This window comes from Oryctolagus cuniculus, chromosome 5, assembly GCF_964237555.1.
Source record: "Oryctolagus cuniculus chromosome 5, mOryCun1.1, whole genome shotgun sequence".
Taxonomy (NCBI): domain Eukaryota; kingdom Metazoa; phylum Chordata; class Mammalia; order Lagomorpha; family Leporidae; genus Oryctolagus; species Oryctolagus cuniculus.
Window position 1 is genome coordinate 152,923,007 of NC_091436.1, and position 19,728 is coordinate 152,942,734.

The 19,728-nt window shown below is 44.2% G+C and overlaps 1 protein-coding gene across 9 annotated transcripts in view; it reads left to right on the forward strand.

Moving 5' to 3' along the window:
• CARMIL1 (capping protein regulator and myosin 1 linker 1) overlaps positions 1 to 19,728 on the forward strand; it is a 317,796-nt gene that overhangs the window by 265,542 nt on the left and 32,526 nt on the right. For all 9 annotated transcript variants that reach the window (XM_051855017.2, XM_051855018.2, XM_051855021.2 and 6 more), the window contains 2 exons: positions 17,746 to 17,812; positions 18,037 to 18,233. In XM_051855017.2, the coding sequence (XP_051710977.2) occupies positions 17,746 to 17,812; positions 18,037 to 18,233 (264 nt within the window). The remainder of the gene's footprint in view (positions 1 to 17,745; positions 17,813 to 18,036; positions 18,234 to 19,728) is intronic.

Sequence of the window (19,728 nt, forward strand, 5' to 3'; positions counted from 1 at the left end):
TGGCGTAAGTTTTTTTTTTTCTTTTGATTGATTTGATTGTGTTTTGCAAATGGAAGAAAAAGACTGTGTTCTTTAAATAAGTGGATGCATGAGGGTGGAAGAGAAGAATTGTGTGAAAATGCACACACAGGACCACTGGAGCCTGTGGGAGTCCAACTTCCGTAAGAGTGGCTGTCTGCCTGGAGGGGCAGGTGGAGAAGTGGATCTCTTGAAAAGCAGCTAGGAACATAGCAGTCAGGGCCATCTCTCCTCTGGGTTCCAGTTGAAGAGAAGGTGTTGGACGAGTGACAGAGACAACACAAGACAGAGTTTTCTATTAAAAATACATACATACATACATACTTTGGCGGACAGAATTTTGAAGTTGTGAAAATGAAAATTCCACCGAATTTTGACTTTAATCATTGTTCCACTTGGCTAACAAACTTGCTTGGCAGAAAACCGAAGTTGTTTGCTATTAGTTTAGTGAAAAAGAACACTTTGGTGTAGAAAGTCAAAATATTTTGTTCTATCTTGATTTCCTCTATGATCTCAGCCTGTCAATTCTGAATCACCCCCGAGAAAGTATTGTTCACATGGTAGCAGCTTCTCCAAGTACAGGGATCCCTTTCCTAAAGGAAATCCTTTTTTGTGGGGATTTGGGCACCTTACCATAAACCAGTAGTACAGGCTACCAGGTGATTTGGGAGCAGTAAGAACGTAGATTGATCTTTTAAGATGACCTGCCCTGCTACCTGTCATGATTGAAGTAGGATATCATTATTGATTTTCTTCCACGTCTTTGACACCAAATATTCCAAGTGGAAACTTTCACAAGTGATTGAGGGCAGAAGTGTGCAGTGTGCATTCCAGAGGGAGAGGAATGTGATCTGTGATGTTCTCTGAGTGCCCGCATTTCCCTTGGCTGCATTTCCGCTGCACCAGGGAATTAGAACATTACCAGGTGCGCAAGGGCATAAGAATTCATGAGAAACCTTGCCCATGGGGGATTGGAGCCAGTGGCAGGTAGAAGCCGTACCACAGAGGGAGCTAGAGCATTATGGAGTTGGATTGGTTTGGGTGATGATACAACTTTACCAGTACCTAAATTGTTTATTTATAACCCAAACACTGTGACGCTTTCTCTTTCAAAGAAAGCATGAATTCCAAAGTGGCTTTGGCACATCATAGTCCTTCTGGTTACAGGTATAGAGTTGCTAACAGGTCCTGGCATTTTCTGTTCAGGTTCTTTATGGCATCTGCTAAACCCATTTTTCAACCTTTCTTAACTATCTTAGAGATTCTGGACTTTTTTTTTTTTTTTTTTTTTTTTTTTTGCTTGTCCCTGGATTTCTAATTTTCATGGTTTCTTCCATTTCTCCCTGGTCCAAAGGCAATTCCATTTCAGAGCTTAAGTCTCTGTGAACAACCAGTGGTTCCAGGTGAACTGGGGAAGGTTAAGAGCATACATTCAGCAGAAATTTATATTAATTAAGTTTAATGATTACATTTCTGGAGATGGACACAATGATCTATACAATTGATTTCTTTGAAGGAAATTCATTTTTTAGTGAGCACCTGTTAAAGTTATGCTCTAGCTAAGTGAGAGCTGAAGTGAGATGGTGGAGGGAGTCGATGGAGCCTGTTACCTGCTGGGGTACTGATGCCTCCAATCAACCTTGATTTCATAAAGAATGAGGCTGTTCCCCTTAAACTGTCGGAAAGGGGGAAAGCTCTTTGTCTCCTATCAGAGAAGTTATCTTTTTCCTTCAACTACAAAGAAACTAACAGGTAAGCTAGCTCACTGGTGGGATGTGATGGGGGAAGGAACAAGAACCATGAGAGTGACCTATGGGGCTTTCAGATTCTGTCCAAGCCCCGGCCTCAATGATTCTCACATCCTGTTAGCTCCAGGGCAGAAAATGAAAAGACTTAAAAGTCTTGTCTCATTTATTGAACACTTAGTATCTGTGACACGCTGGTCACTAATCTCTTTGCAACAGTTAACCAGTTGAATTCTCCTAGCAACCTGTGAATGACTAAGTCTTATTAATATCTTGTAGTTGACAGATGAATGAACTGAGGCAAAGAAAGGTTAAGTAACTTGTCCAAGGTTCCCCAGGGTTAACCAAAGTCAGGCAGTTTGGTAGTGGTGTGTGCTGAGCCAATCTGCTAGAATCAGTGTATAGAGTTTATCTATGGTATATTTCTTGTCCTCAGAAAGAAACTGTGTTAGATTTAGACTGTGTTGATTTCTGTAAAATAGCTGTGTAATAATCTCAAATAAAATGTGAACAGAAGCACAAATGAAAGAGATGGTGTTGTGGAACCACAGTAGAAGCTTGTGTCATGCTCAGTCGTTACCCAGTTGTTGGAAGTGAATTTCCCCACTTGTGGCTTGCATGTCGGTGACAGTGGTTAGTTAGCTTTCCTGTGTATGTCTTCCAGGCTGAAGCGTGTGTTTCTTTAGGGTCTTTACCGCCCATACACAGACATGTGATCTTCCCTGCAGTCAGGTGCTCCTGGGAAATCAGTGTTTGGAACTACATCTTTCAACTTTGGTTTCTCACTCATTCCTGGGTTATGAAGACGTGCAGTTCCCATGCTAATGATTAGTTATCTCTAAATATTGAGTTTGGCACCAAATCTAGTCAGCTGTCTTTTAAGATGACCGGAAGTTTGGGCCTTGGGGTAGTGTGCCAGGAGGCTGAGGAGAGAGCGTCAGCTCCTTAGGCAGAGTGAGCTTATTAATTGTATGCAGTGCTTTCAATTATCTTAATGAGTGTCATGCTAGTTTTAAATCAGAAGATTCTCGTGCGAGGAGCAGTTCCTCTGCTGACTGCTGTTTCCTAGGAAAAGAATTTTGAAAGCCTTGAATTCTTACAGAATAAATACATCTTTGTGAATCCTGTCTTCAGCAACAAAATGGCAATTATTTTCCATTAAATTAAAATTCAAATTTCAATATATAATTTTCAGGCTTTTTGGTACAGACTGAAATTCAGCAAAGTTCTTTTTGGCTTGGTTAAAATATCATGTTTTTTAAACACATTGCTTTATTTTATTTTTAAGTGCCAACAGTTATTGATTGAACAAATCTAGTCACAGTGTGGCCAAGTCTATTGTTAGGTCAATATATCTCATTGCAAATTAGTTACACTAATATTGATATTATACAAAAGATTGACCAAGTCATGATTTCTAGTTTCCTCTTATAAATTTGTTCTGTAATGTCCCTTTTTTTCCTCAAAGAAACCTTTTATTTAAGGAATACAAAATTCATGCATTTCATAAGTACAACTTTAGGAATATAGTGATTCTTCCCACCTGTCCGCCCTCACACCCACACTCCTACCCCTCCTCCTCCTCCCTCTCCCATTCCCTGCCACATTCTCCGCTAAGATTCATTTTTAATTAACTTTATACACAGAAGACCAACTCTATACTAAGTAAAAAGTTCAACAGTTTGCATGAAAAAAAAAACAAACGCACCAAAAAACTGTTCAGCAGTTGAGACAAGGGCTGTTCAAAGTCATTGCAACTCCAAGTTAATTTTATCTCTTTTTTTTTTTCTAGAAACTTAATTAACTTTAAAGAAGCACCCAAGAATAATACATCTTTTGCCTACACTTAGACATAACTATAACTTATGAAACATAAGCACATCCTCCACTTAATACATTAAAAGAAAGTAAATCCTTGAGAACAAGTTTTATCATTAATTAAGGGAGCACCTAAGAAAACAAGCACTGGAATTGGACACATAGGCATAACTAAAACTTATGAGACTTAAGAATATCCTCCAGTTAATACACTAAAACAAAGTAAATCTTTAAAAACAAGTTTTAACTCTCATAATACAACTCATTGAGGACAGAGGTCCTATATGAGAGGTTCGTGCATAATGACTCCTGTTGTTAATTTAACAATTAATTATCTTTGTATGACATCAGTGATCACCCGAGGCTTTTGAAATGAGCTGCCTAGGCTATGGAAGCCTTTTGAATCCACAAACTCCATCAATATATAGATAAGGCCATATACAAAGTGGAAGTTCTCTCCTCCCTTCAGAGAAAAGTATATCCTTCTTTGATGACTACTACTTTCCACTGGAGTCTAACCCACAGAGGTCTTGGCTTTCCATGCCTGGAATACTCTTGTGGGCTTGTGGGCTTTTCAGCCAGACCAGAATGCCTTAAGGTCTGATTCTGAGGTCAGAGTGCTATTTAAAGTGATTGTCATTCTATGAGCCTACTGTGTGGACTGCTTCCTTGTTGGAGCATCCACTCCTTTTTAATTTTATTATTATTATCAGACACTTAATCCTACTTATCGCTTTAGCACTTAATCCTATCTATATGATCAGCTTGACACTTAAGATGGAATTTTTATCACCCAGCTTAAGGGGATTTGGGATCCCATGGCAAGTTTTTAACCTGTCCCCTTAGAAGTAAGTCCATAGGAATGTATGCAGAGCTATACAGCTTTATAGTTGCAAACTTCATACACTTCATAATTGCAACTTTAGGAACATGGTGATTCTTCCCACTGTGCCTACCCTCCCACCCACACTTCCAGCCATCTTTCTCCTCTCTCTCTCTTATTCCCACTGTTATTTTTTACTAAGATCTATTTTCAATTAACTTTATACACACATGATTAACTCTGTTAAGTAAAGGGTTCAACAAATAGTATTAAAAAAAAAAAAAAACTGTTCCTTAACAGTCAAGACAAGGGCTGTTCAAGTCACTGCTTCTCAGAGTGTCAATTTTACTTCTACTGATTGCCTTTTTGGTGCTCTATTAGTTATCACAGGTCAGTGAGAACATATGCTATTTGTCCCTTTGGGACTGGCTTATTTCACTAAGCATGATGTTTTTCAGATTCATCCATTTTGTTGCAAATGACCGCATTTCATTTTGTTTACTGCTGTGTAGTATTCAATGGTGTACATATCCCATAATTTCTTCATCCAGTCTTCAGTTGATAGGCATTTGGGTTGATTCCATGTCTTAACCATTGTGAATTGAGCTGCAGTAATGTCCCTTTCTTACTGCTATCAATTTGTAAAATGAAGATGGAACTTTTTAACCTTTTTTTAGGAAGCTGTCTGTGAAAAACGCCTCTTTTCTAAATTTGAAAATTTCAAACTGCATATAGTACAGTATTGAGTCCAATGAAACTGAATATTGTCCTCAGAGTTTCTAATAATTTCGGGGACAGTCTTATGTGAACCTGCTAACAGCATACGCCACATTCTTAGAGAGTCCTTCATTCCTGCGGGACCTGATCCTCCTCAGTCTTCTGATATTTAACTGGTGTGGGCCCCTTAAGCCAGGAGCTCCTCAGAGACACGGCCCATATGTGGGGCCTAAGGTGAGTATTGATGGCCTGCATGAGCCTCCCAGGGGACAGGGGAGACCTCAGAAGAAATCCCTCTGACTTCTTTCTCTCTGCTGTCTTTGCTGGGAGCAAGAACCCTGCATCTTTCCCCTGTGGATGACAGAAGTGTCTGCGGAAACCAAGTTTCAATGGAAGAGAAGGGGGAGGACTTAATAAATCCCTTCCACCAAATGACTTGGAACAGGATAATTGGAAAAGGGCATTTGATCTTCCTTCATGAACTAAATTAAGCGAGTAACTCTAATAGCCCGCAGATTTGTAAGAGAAACCATCTGATTTATTGCCTGTGTGTAGATGACTTAGGAATATTCTTATACTTTCTTGAGAAGAAATTTTAATGAGGTCCAAAATAAGTCCTTTTTGAGTAATCATGGGTTTAGTGACTGCTGGGGATAGTATAGTAGGGCCAGTGGGTAAACAAGACAGTTCCAGCTGGCACCGCAGCTGAATAGGCTAATCCTCCGCCTTGCGGCACCGGCACACCGGGTTCTAGTCCCGGTTGGGGCGCCGGATTCTGTCCCGGTTGCCCCTCTTCCAGGCCAGCTCTCTGCTGTGGCCCGGGAGTGCAGTGGAGGATGTCCCAAGTCCTTGGGCCCTGCACCCGCATGGGAGACCAGGAGAAGCACCTGGCTCCTGCTTTCGGATCAGCGTGGTGCGCTGGCCACAGCGGCCATTGGAGGGTGAACCAACGACAAAGGAAGACCTTTCTCTCTGTCTCTCTCTCTCTCACTGTCCACTCTGCCTGTCAAAAAAAAAAAAAAAAAGTTCCTCTAAACCTGCCTCACTTTCCAACCCTGGAAACCTCACGTTTTCCCTGGATCCCAGTGACATTTGCTTCAACGACCTTTCTCATGTCAGAAAATTCCAAGTTTTCCACTACTATGGTAGGTTTCTAAAGAGGACTTGTTCCCCAAGGGATGCGGTAGAAGAGGCTGGAAGAAGGAACCCGGAGGCAGAGGCAGGCGGGCTGTATGTTCTGACATCTGAAGTAGTGATGAGCAGTGAGAAGTCCCCCTGAAGCAAGGAGGAGCCTTCGTTCTTTGAGCGATGTTTGTTGTGGATCCACTGAGGACCCCATGTTCTTGGCTTCTTGCTAGGAAAGGAAGGGGAATGAACTCAGATGCGACCCATCCTGCTCACTTGGTTGAGGGCAGAAGTGGCAGGGCTGCTTCTGGCGATCACAGGGCATCACGTTGTGCACATCCTGTATGTGAGTTTGCCTGAAATGGGGTCATTAGAAAGGCTGGAGTTCGTAGAGGCATCATCTTTCAACCCTCAGGTGGCAGCACACTAGGCAGTCCTGAGATCAGTGTATTTTATGACCAGGGTTAGAAACAGCAACAACAGAACTGATCCGGAGTAAAACATAAAGTAGCCAATTATGCCAAGTGTTTGTTCCAGTTATTTAGACATGCGGGGTATGGCATGAAATCATATTTCTTACAATGGGCCACAGTTTACAAGGTTTGAGAAACTTACCTACCATCGTCATCCACCTGCTGTGCTTCAGTCTTCCCACAGTCCTGGGCACGGAGCAGCTCCTTGCATTGCTCTTATTCTTCCCCCTGCCCTGGAGTGGGGGGTGGGGTGGCACTGAGCAGAGATGTGGGGAGAGAAGAGGGTGCCCTGGAAAGATCTCTGCCTGATGGAGTCACCCTTTCTCCTGCCGTTCTGAGCCTCATGGAATCGCTTTTACTGAAGGGGGCTTTTGTTTTATGTCCTTGGTTTCCATTAATGACTACTTTAATAAATATCCTTAATACATTCTCATATGTGCTATATTTTAAAAAAAGATGTATTTATTTGAAAATCAGAGTTAGAGAGAGAGCTTCCATCAGCTGGTTCACTCCCCAAATGTGCCAGGCTGAAGCCAGGAGGCAGTAGCTTCTTCCAGGTTTCCCATATGGGTGGTACTTGGACCATCTGCCGCTGCTTTCCCAGGCACATTAGCAGGGAGCTGGATCAGAAGTGGAGCCAGCTGGGTCTCGAACCAGCTCCCATGTGGGATGCTGGCACTGCAGGCCGTGGCTTAACCTGCTGTGCCACAGCACCAGCACCCCCTCCCCAATATAGGTGCTGTTTGTGCTCACTGTTTATTTTATCCCCATCATTACAAATACATACAGAATAAGTTGCAGGCTGTAGCAATGGAAGTTTAGAGCAGTCTGCTTTGTACCTCCTAGCTAAGCTATGGTGTGGCTTTTGCCTTATTCTGGTATAGTCAACTGAGAAAGTCCGAAGTCTAAGAGCTCTTCTGAGCCTGCAGAAGTATGGTTTGTTGGATTCCAATTTAATTCAGGCTTCATTTTTCCCCTTTATTTTAATTTACTCATTAAGAAAAAAAAAAGCTTGTCTTTCTATTTGAGCCTCATCTCATTTTTTGATTAAGGTGGTTGTCCAGTATTAAAGAGGCAAGTTAGACGTGGGAGAGGTAGGCAGGTTGCTATGGAAATATGGAGGCGGAGTGTCCCAGCCAGCTGGGGCAGGGGTGTTGTCCAGGAAGGCCTTCCAGAAGAAGGTTTCAAGCCCCCGGCCTGACCCAGAAGGCCCTCAGTAACTGTTGGTACAGTGAGTGATGGCATTTGAAGAAGTCAGCTGGGGGGGGGGCGGGGGGGATGAGTCAGTGCAGTTACAGGAGACAGCGGCATGTGTGAGGCCTGTAGGGGTGCGAGACAACGTTGTAATCGGAGGAGCTGTCGTGGATTAGGGTACAGTGGGCACCGAGGACAGGAGGGAGGGTCAGGTGAGGAGGCTGGAGGGGACGCTGTGAACCTTGTCACACAGAGTGTAGGTGTCACTGCAAGGTTTGCCTGTTGACCGCTTATTTTTCAGGTGACCAGGATGAGGAGCAGGTCTTAGCAGGGACAGAGACATTAGTAGTTTCTGATGTTTGCTGAGGTTGAGGTGCCTGCCCAGTAGGGAATTGTGGCTGTGGCTCTGGGGCCCTGGACAAGTGTGAATGATTGCCTCGGTCAAGCCACTGTACTTGCTCCCACTTGTGCATCCCAGAACTTGGCTAGTCAACATACTTTCCCATAGCATAGCGCTAGACAAGGAGTAGCCACATCCAGGGTCCCCAATCCCATAGAGATCTGGTGCCCCTACCCATGTCCCATTTGGCTGGATTCCTGGTCTTGAGGTAGGTCTGGGTGACCAGAAAGAAAAGCACAGGCCAGTAGGAGTGGGAAGAGCCTGTGTCCTGAGAGGTTGCACTGCGGGTTCCGTGGGTGGTGTCCTTATGACCATGGCGGATTCTTTCCCAGTGGATTGAGGGGGATTCTAACCTATGGTAGTCAAGCCATACCTCTGGTGCCTGAGCTGGTAGCAGCCCAGGGACACATGGCTCTGCCTCTGGAAGCTGTCCACTCATGGGACACGTGGTCAGTCCCAGTGCAGTCACGGGTGCTTCTTGCCCTGGCTCTCGGTGTGACGGTTTTCCTTCTTGTCTGATACAATCTGAGGGTTCACCAGATGTCCCGAGTCAAGGCTTACCAAGGCAGGAGTTCCGAGAGTGGAGCTGGCCTGTCCAAATCAGTTTCCCCAAACATTCCTCGAAGAAATCACTGACACCGCTGAAATGTGTGTTTAGGATTTTCTGGTCTCTCAGGGCTGAAACCAAATTTCTATCCAAGCCTGTCTCTTAACATCAAAATGTAAAGAAAATCGTTTTTTAGCTTTGGCCTTTGATGTATATGCTGAAGAAAATCAGGCAAAATTTTATATCGAAAACCACACTAGAAAACTAGACCAAAAAATTACATCCATGCTCCAGGTACAGCTGAAAGGAGTTTTCTTTAACATAGATCCTAAGATCCTAATCTAGATTACATAATGTTTTATAAATGCATGTGTTGGGTTTATTTGTGTTCTTTGAGAAGCTGTTTTGGGTGCCAAATTAATATTAAAGATTAAATTAATGCAATAGAAATCAAAAATTAAAGCTGAGTGAACAGAGGTAAGAAGAAAAAAAATAAATATGAGGAAGTTGCAGCTGACTCAGGGATCAGATCAGCCCCAGTGCTGTAATTCTGTGGTTCTCTATTTGTTTGCTGATTAAAGGTAGGACCTTCATTTGGGGACGAGTGCTGTAAGTGTTAGACCTAGCATTTGGGTATCCAAATTGAGATACGTGATCATTTCTCTTGCCCAAAGAGAAGACCACCTAGCCAGATCTGAGCTGTTTTCAATTCAGCGTGGGCATAGTTGCTTTTTCCTACAAAAGGTTGCAGGGCATTCTCTGTCGTGACTGTGACAAAACTGGAGTAATGCTTCCTGTTGTGCGCTGCATGGTCTGTGCTCACCAGGTCACTGAATGACTTGGCCACCAGTATGCACTTACCTGATGTTGAAACTTTAGTATTTGAGAACGTCAATGAGAGAGTAAATCAGCACAATACATAAGTGACTGTGCCCAAATGCTCTGCAAACCATTCTTGTTTTGTTATAAAATAATGCCCTCTTAGTGGTAGATGAGAAAGGTGTTTGATAGAAAATGTACTCCCCACTTCTCACTGTAGCTTAGCTGTAAATCCTTAGTTCATCTTAACATGAGATCAAAGTTGGTGAAAAAAATGACAAATCATATTGCAGTGTTTTTGACAGATTTTCTCATAGGTGAAATGGAGGGTATTTGAAAGAATGATGAGCTGAAGTTAGGAGAAGGTAACTGTGGAAATGATGCAGCAGTAATTTAGAGGACTCCGTGAGAATCCATTCTCTTGGAGAATCGCACTTGCAAATTCATTTAGAAGGGACGGTAGTTAAAAGGAGCTAAACTAACCATGACAAAGATCTTCATTTCCAAGCCAGACCAAGTTTCACAGAGGTTTAGTGGTCAGCCATCTTTACCCAAGATTCTATTTGGAGTTGAAGAGTTAGGATAAAGGATTTCACGACCCAGTCTCAGAAGAGCTCAGGAGTCCATGAGATTTGAACCACTTGGTCTGTGACTATAAATTAGCGAGAACCAGCCCTACTGACTTCAGACTGATTACTGCAGCCCTCCAGCCAGAATCCCAGGTCACCAGGCTGTGAAATCACCCAAGCTGCTTATTGCCTGGTACCCTATACTTTACTGGGCTCAAGTTGTTTAAAAAATGTAAAACAACTTATTACAGGATTTTCTCTGGTTTTCGTTGGTGGTGTTGGTTGATTTGTTGTTAACCATTGATTTTTGTCATCTTTATGCCACCAGTAGTCTATGGAGAGAGCAGATGTGTCACAAGAAGTATTTGAGGCTGATTTTAATGACACACATGAAGCCACTGAGCTGTGATGGCCATCTGGGAAAGGGTGTTTAAATCTCCTCCGTATTCTTGTTTTCCATTGTAACATGGATTTTCCAAAGATTTAGACTTAACATGGCCCTTTTAGGTATAATGCTCAGGGGGTTTGTTTGTTCTTTCACAGTGAAACATTAAAATGCTATTCATATATGGCTATGGGAGTAACCGTGTGCCCAACAATGCAATAGGTACTTACATTCCCCTTTTTTATTACAGTGCCCCAGGGACATGTATCTGACCTTGATTAATACATATGCTTCATGCCAGCAGCCCTGTTACATGCTTCTGTCATAAGATATTTGCTTAAAGTCAGTACCAGATAATTCCATTCTCTGGACAGTTGCTAAGAAAAACAAATTATCTGTGGTTTTTAAAGAGCATTCAAGTTAGAAATCCCACTCTTACATCAACTGCAAGATAAGAAACAGGAATAAAAAATGAGTTATTTCCTATAGAAAACATAATAAAATTAGGAAGATATAACTTCAACTTTCTTGCATCAAGAAAATTGTACAGACGCAGAAAATAGGGAAATGGGCCATTTTCATGTCAAAATAGAAGGTTCCGTGATCTAAGAGCCCCTCATCAGGGCTTCTCTCTGAGTGTGTCTCTCTTCACCTCGTGATTCCGGTGTAACCGGTGCTCTGCATAGGAAAGTTAATGAATTTGATGCGAAGGGCAGATTTCATGGTGTGTTCGGGAGCAGGGTGGCACACGGCCGGATCTCTGCAGACCGTGCCTCCCGGGGCCCAGCGATGTACGGCTGCTTTCTCAGAGTTACGGCTGCAGGTGCCTTCCCTTCCTGGTGTTGTGGGGAGGCTGCCCAGCTGTCGCTGCAGAAAGAGCCCCAAGCTTTAAACCGCCTCCGCCGTTCAAAAATAGGAATGCAGGAATGCCCGAGAATTGCTATTTAAACCACACACGTGAAAGTACGATTTGGCTAGCTCTTTGAGGTTCTAAATAATTTAAGAACCACTACGTGGTGGTCCTCTTTTAGCACTGACTCACCTGGAACTCCAGTAGGAGATACTAAATTATGTAACCTAGTTCACAGGACAGGGCTCTCCCGCAGACCTGCCCAAGGTGAGCTTAGCGTAGCCGTGTCAGGTACTGCGCCTTGCACTGTGTGCTCATTTGCTAGTTTACTCCTTACAACAGTTTATTTTACAGACTGGAAAATTGAGGCCTGACTTGGCACAAACGCTCACCAGAGTCTCACTCCCTGGGAAGGGGCAGAGGCAGGATTTGCAGCCAGGGCTGTGAGTGTCAGACATACTCGTGAGGGACAGTGGCCTCTGTCCACCCCTTCCCTCCTGTGGATTGTTGTAGCCTAAATGAGTCCCAGAAGATGTACAGGAGGAGAGGGGCGAGGGATGAACGAATCCTCCTTCCATTGCAAAGTTGAGCTGCCTGTTGCCATGGTTTCCCACCTTGTAGGGGCTTTTTTGCGTGCCTGTCAGTTTAAAAGTCAAACCTATTGAAAGGTTCTTCACCCTCACTGATGATGATCTTGGGTGGATCCTTGGGACAGAGTGCTTGTGATGTTCGTTAACCTTTCACCAAAAGGAGGAAAGCCTAAGCATATCTCTGGGGCTTCACCATTGGCAGTATCTCTGTTACGTGTGTATCCATAGTCACACCTTCGACAGAAGCTTCCGGGAGGCTGCGTGTTCAGACAGGGCAGGTGTCTGTGTATCGGGAAATCCAAGAAATCTTGAAAATATATTTTTTTTACTTTTTTTTTCCCTTTCGTTCAGCAAGGCTGTTTTCATGCTAATTTACTGGATCATAAAACAAGTCTTATTTGAAGAAAATTGCCTAATAAAGTGTGAAATTCGGAGTCTGGAGGCTGAGACACTGTCAGACATTACCAGAAGCCTTCCTGAGAAGCAGGTGCTGTGGATGACAATGGTGGCAGTGGTTGGGGAATGCTTAAGAGAATCAAGCACTTGTGTGCAGAGATTAAACCCGCTGTATAGTGAGAACAATTAGCCGAATAAAAAAGAACTTGGATAAGTAGTAAGCATCAAGCAGGAGCGCGTGCCTTCGGCACGGGTGTTTTCAGTGTTTCTGGAAAGCATTCTTCCAGCGCCCCCACACTATGCTTTCCCAAGACTGACGTGTTGATAACTAGAATTGCGGGGTTTTGTTTCTAAACATTCTTCCCTAAAATCCCAGAAAAAAGAAGATGCCCCAACAACTGTTAATGATGACTAATGGCGTTTTAACAGTGAGTTATGTAAAATGTAAAGTGACCTAAATTCCCAGGAAGGTATAAGGTGTCCTCAGTCCTCGATTACTCTGTGCCAGATCTAACCCTTCCCTGAAAAGCCGGAGAGGGCAGGAGACTGTAGAACTCTTGCTCCTAAAATGCAACAAGGAGCCCAGAATGATGAAGGCAACCCCAGAAAGGACGCCTGTCCACGCCGTAATACACAGTCCCACTAGTACACGGTCCCGCTTTGTCTGTGGGACTACCTGTAGCCCAAGCACCACAACTTGCACAGGGTTTTCCAGGACCCAGCCGGTGTTCCATCCACCTTGGGTCTTTGCAGCCAATGATGTCCCCATCCTCCAGTGGAATCCGTGCCTTGTGGGGTTGGCAAATGGCACTTTGTACCCATGTAGCAAAAGAGATGGTATCTGCGTGAAAAATTTCTGTGCTTTTTTTTTTCCAAGCTATAATTGTGCTTCTGCTAAAAACAAGCTATGCTGGATGCTTTAAAACTAAAATTTGAGCCTCACTCTTGCCTTTTCCTTTGCTGTGACAGCTTTGGATGTATCTAAACTTTCCTGTTTCTTTGTGAATGGTCTCTGTCCCTCCCCCTTCTTAGTAATGCTGGTGCTTTGTCTCTCTTCCATTCATGTTTTTTTCCTTTCTTTTTGCTGCATGGAGACTCTCTGCTGTACAAGTGTAAGTATTTTTGGTGGCTCTGCAGTTTCTGGCTGTTCTGGTTGACATTCTCATGCTCCATTTGCTTCCGCGCTGCCTGGCTGGGCTCCCGGGAGATTAGTGTGGTCACCCATCTGTGGATCATGAATGAAACAGGCAGCGGTTTAGAGACAAGATTACATTTTGCAAGGTGGTTCAGCCAACAAAACCAGTGATGAATTTAAAATATCCCAGCCGTGTGCCTAAAAGCAAGAGAGTGTTGAACATTGAAGAGGGGGAACATTTAAATGCTGAACATTCCAGAAGGGGAAAAGTGCTTATGCCGTTCGCATAATAATAATAATGACGATGATAAATTATGTGATTACTTAAACTTCCAACTTTTTCTTTCCTGATTCTTATCATATTACTTGTTTCAGGTCCAGGATGGTAAAAAGTCAGCATCATGATTTGCTTCTTGTACTGGAATGTGTTTTTTTTTTCTAATCTGCCTCTCAGTACTAGTTTTTTTTACAACTCTGGTAGATAGTAATTACGAGTTCTTGAGTATGAGAGTATTATTTATTATTATTTGCACAAACTTGGCACAGCAAACAGGGAAAGCACCTCATCCTATTTTGTGGCAGCATAAGCAATTGAACTCTCATTCTTACAAGGATTAGCATGCCTATGAAGTACATTGTTAAAGTATATTTGATAGGAAAAGATATTGCATTGTCTATGAGGTTCCAACTTTGGTCTTTAAATTGCAATACAAGTGGACCTATCTCCTTTCAGCTATGGGCAGAATCGTTTTAAATTTGGTATAAACAGTTGGATCAAATGTGAAGAGTTCAGAGTGCGGTAGGAGTTGGTGCTGCTTTTGGAGTCTTAGAAATGGAGCCTTGGAGCTAGTTCTCACCGTGTGCCGTGGGAGGGGCTTGTGGATGGTTTGTGATGTTGGAATGAAGAAGTAGTCTGTGTTTGGAGTTGTGGTCCAACATTACTTTTTAAAATAAAGATTGAACACATTCTTCCTCATCTGTGTTCAGGATGTGGGACTCAACATTTAGCGTCTACTCACACAATGCATTTTCCAAGATAAGTTAATTTGGTATAGGCTTCCCGTTCACCGTGTGAACCGTGGCATGATTCACACAAAGGCCTCTGCTGGGTTCGCCATCCTCTTCCTCTGACCTGGGATTTCCCCGACTCAGAGGAAACTTCAGCACTGACATGTCTGAGGAAGTTCAAGAGGACTGAGGAACAGTCTGAGAAAATAAACGGCTCCTTTTGGTCCGAAAGGGGGAAAGAGCTAATGATGGCGAAGGCAATGGTGAGGGCAGGGTTTCTGCCGGATGCTGGTGCATCAGCCCGGAAGCTGTGAGGAGTGCAGGCAAACCAGATTTCTAGAGAAGCATCGAGAACTCGCTCTTAAACATACACAGAGGTGCACGATCGTAGTCACTCCTACATTTCCTCTTGCTTTATATTTACAGCTGTGGGATTGTAGGATTAAGTCTGTAAGGGTGCGCTAAGAAGTCTGTATTTTATGCAAAACTACAGAAATACAAAATTCCAAGGGAAATTTTGAAATAACAATTTATTTTCCCCCTCTTTGTTGTTACACTTAAACTCCATGAGGAAGATATTTAAAAAAAAAAAAAAAAAAAAAAAGGATTGCATTCTTAATACCAACTGTAGCCACTGGCCTGAAGTCAAGTTCTCCCTTTTAGCAAAAGTCCATGGGCTTTGTCCAAACATGGTAAGACTCGAGGACTCACAGATATGATAAAGACAGTGGAAGAGTTTTATGGGAAATGCAATAAAAGGTTATTTGTGTTTGTAAAGAACACAGGAAATCAGTGAAATGCTTTGGAATGCATTTTTATGACCGTCAAGCTTTGTATACTAGGTTTTGAGACATAGGAAAACAAGATCAAAAGGAAGAAATTAGTTCCCCTCTGATCAGTATCAACCATCAAAAATTCTGATGAGTTTGTCTCTTAATATGTCTCTAAAAGTTGGTTGAGGGGCCAGCACTGTGACATACTGGGTAAAGCCACAGCCTGCAGCGCCAGCATCTGATATGGGCACTGACTTGAGTGCCGGCTGCTCCATTTCCTATCTAGCTCCCTGCTACTATGCCTGGGAAAACAGCAGAAGATGGCTTGAGTGCTTGGGCCTGTGCACCCATGTGGGAGACCTGGATGAAGCTCCTGGCCCCTGGCTTTGGCCTGGCCCAGCCTTGGCCATTGTGGCAATTTGGGGAGTGAACCAGCAGATGGAAGATCTCTCTCTCTCTGCCTCTCCCTGTCTGCAACTCTGCCCTTCGAATAAATAAATAAATAAATAAATAAATCTTTTTAAAAAAAATAGGTCGAGCTGAATGATCCCTTTACAGATGGACATCAATTTGTAAATGGATTTCTTTCTACATGTATTTTATGTTATATTTATTCTCTTACCTATATTCCTTTTCACATTTAAAAAGTTCTTATGTATTTTAAAAGTCATAAATTTCATGCATTTGACATTTTTGAAAAGATTTTGAGAGAGAAACTTGAGCCAGTGTGTTTTTACCTAGGAATACCCTTTCTATAAAATCCAATCATGAGTTACAGGGAAATAATATTGGAAGACATCTTTAGTTCATGCATATTAAAGCTTCTTTCCTATTTATTTGTGACTGTCTAAATGCAGTTGATGGAAATTATATCCCAAGCTATTTTTTGATCCCTGTAAATACCAAGTTTTTGCACAAGGTAGCTAGAATATTGAAAGAATTTTTCATGACCATGCATAGTATTTATTTTGGTAGTTTATGTCTCCTGAGACTTAATTATTTTCAGAGGTTTCACTTGTAAGTAGATAAGATAGGCCAGGAACTTCTTCAGCCAGCTGCAAGGCCAGTTTTGGAAAGAAATGCATTCAAACTGGATTCCTTTCCAGTTGTATTGTGTTGACTGTTTTTATTGAGCCCACAGCGCCTGTTGCTTTATACGTAGATAATCTTCAGAAAGTCTGCCTTTGGAAGAACCAAATTAGCAAATTCATTTTGTATCTCTGGAAAACCATTCTGGACTTAAATATAGTTCTCATTATTTTGTCTCTCCTTTTCTCTTGTCAATAAATAAGAACAAAGGGACGTTATTATTAGAACTGGCATAATTGTCCGGACTGTCAAGTTGTTTCTCCTATAAAGCAGAAAATGTTTCATGAGACAGTCTTAGAGACTGACCTATTCAGTGAAAGTATCCCGCTCAGTTCTATCAGTTCCATTCTGCTCTGAGTTTACACACATGCCAGTTGCCTGTATCAAAGCAGTTTAAACAGTGCTAAAGTCCATGCAGCTGGCTGTTGATAATGGTTGGTATGGTAGCAAGGGTGCCGGGCTCTCCCTCATCACTGGGTTTTCTCCCTGGCACGGCTCCTCCTGACAGCTTGAGCCTCGGTCTTTGTGATTTGGTTTCATCCTTGAGTTTATTTGTGATGATGACGAATCCCTGTGGCTTTGACATCTGTGGGATCCTCTTGCGGGTGAATAGGATGTGATGCAGTCAGCAGTTGATACTAATGCCAGAAAGACGCCCGCGTGTTTTGGCCTTGTTCTGGGTTTGGATTTCATCATTTAAGGTGCTCTTCCTGAGGAGTGTCCGCAGATGGGGGCTCGTAAACTCACTTTTCCCCATTTGCCCTTTGTTCGTAATGAAATGATCCCAGTCTTGGCGACAAACTGTGAAACAAAGAGTTAAAGCACCTCAATTGTCGAAGTGCCACCCAGAGTTCATGGTTGCGGTTGCTTACTTTGATGTTGCGGTGATAGTCCACAATGAGAATGGTGAATAACCGTGCTTTCAACTTTTTGGGGACTGCATTTCAGTCTTTGAATTCTGTTCTTCAGACCTTCTTTACCTGGTATACAGTGTGGAATTAAATTCTCTATCATTGTTCTTTTCTGCTCTATAAATAGGTTTTTGTCTAGGCTGGGGGAGGAAAGAAAGAAGTTCGTGGAATCATTTGAAATTAAAATGTTATCAGCCCAGTCTTTGCAGTTGCAGGCTGGCGGAGGATCCCAAGCCACCGGCAAAGAGAGGAAACAAGTACTGAGTTTAAGCAGTTGGTCCAGAATGTTTCTGAGGTTTGAGAGGCATGCTTGCTGTAACTGCCTGTGTCAGTGCTGTATGTATTTATTTCTATTGCTAGATGACTCCTAAGTCCAAGAGGAAGAGCATCCACAGCCGAATGCTGCGGCCCGTGTCCAGGGCCTTTGGTGAGTATTTTGCTAACAGCCGTCCTGGTGGCCGGGGAACACTGTGGCAGGGACTGCCTCAGCCTTGGGGGCCGTTTCTTAGGGACACTGTGGGGAAACATTGACAAAGGATTAGGTGCTACGTGAACAGGTAGTCACTGTTCCTGATTTAAAGTTAACTTTTGGGCGTGTATGATCGGTGCCTGTGAGTTGAGCATCAGCCTGGGGCTTTGTTTGTGTTTCAGAGATGGAGTTTGATTTGGATAAAGCCCTGGAAGAGGTGCCCATCCACATCGAAGACCCGCCTTTCCCGTGCGTCAGACCCGAGAAGCGAAGCTCAGGGTTCATCTCCGAGTTGCCCTCCGAAGAGGGGAAGAAGCTGGAGCACTTTACCAAGTTACGGCCAAAACGGAACAAGAAGCAGCAGCCCAGCCAAGCCGCGGTAGGTGGGCGCTGAGGTCACTCCCTCCTCAGAGGTGGGAGGGAGCCGGGGAGGATGGCCACCACGCTCGGCACCCTGGGAAGGCTTGCAGAGGAGGAGACCAGAGCCTCCCTCCGTGGGATGTGCACACCACCGGCTCCACTTGGTGCTCTTGGAGGGGACAGCCTGAGAAGCGGCCACCTTGTCACAACGGAGCTGCCCTTGGGAGCTCATAGAGAGATGGCAGGCATGTGGGTGGGAGAAATCAGCTACGTCTTGCAGTGTCTGGGTGAAAAGATTTGAAATAACTGCCCAAGAGTTTGTGATTGGGCGTTTTGGTGTTGGGGTACGTGCACGTACTGCCTCCAGCTTCCGTGCTCTGGCCGCCTGCCACAGCCCCCGCGTGGCGCCTGCAGACTCACGTGTACAGCATGGGCCCTCGTGGGCCCCAGGTGTGGCTCAGCATCCCACCCTCTCTCCTCTGGTAGGAACTGGATGATGTGGTGAGGAGCGAGAGACCCACATCCCCACTGGTTCTTGTCTTCTCTTTCCTTTAGAGCCAAGCTTCTTCTTCTTTTGTCTTTCTTCCTCTACAACCCACCAGAGTCTTCCATCTGTACCCCCGCCCCCACCCTGGAGACTGCCCTGCCCAGGTCCCTCCTGGACCGATCTTGGGGCTTCTCTTCGGCTGTCAGTCATCTTTCTTAATGACTCAGCACTTCCTTGGTGCAGAGAGCTCTGGAGAGGTGATTTCCCCTGGGTCTGAGCCGTCCCCCTCTTTTCTGCCCATCTTTCCACTTTTCCTCTATCTGGCCTTGAAGTGTTTCACTTGCTGCCGGGTGATGTTGTCTGAGCCGTGGTCTGGGGCTCTGTGTGGTTGACTGCACCCTTCGCGGCTGAACTCTGGATTTTCGGGCACTCACTTGCTTCCTGCACTTGCGTGCCCTAGAGCATGTTGGGCTCAACAGATTCAAAATTGAGAGCCTTTCTTGCCCTGGAAACCCCCCCTTCCTTCTGTAGCCCCTGCTCCCGGGGAGCGTCAGAACCGTAGCTGCGGTCCTGGTCACCTGCTCTTCACCTGGGTGAGCCGTCCCTGCCTCTCGTCCTGGGCTCCGATCCTCAAATCCTGCAGCCCTGGCTCATGACCGCCCCGCCTCCTGGATTTCCATAACCGCTGTCTCCACTGAGATGAGACTTCTCCCAGGAAGCCCTGTGCTTCCTGTCTCTGTGCTGCCACCAAGCTGTTGGCATGAGTGGAGAGAGGATTGTTCTCGCAGACGAGTTGTTCACTGTGCGCAGCCTGAACAACCCTCGGTGGAGGCCCTGGCTCCTCCAGTGCCCGATGTTTACTCCTTTGCAGCTGTTGCCATGCGTTACTTTCTCAGTTTTTCCTTGTCTCTGAGTTCTGTGTAGGCAGGCCTGTGATTTATTATCTGTGGCAGTATGCTCAGTGCTCAGTATGGTTGAGAATGTGGTAGGCGCTCACAGTGTTTCTGCTCTGTAAGAGTGATGCTGG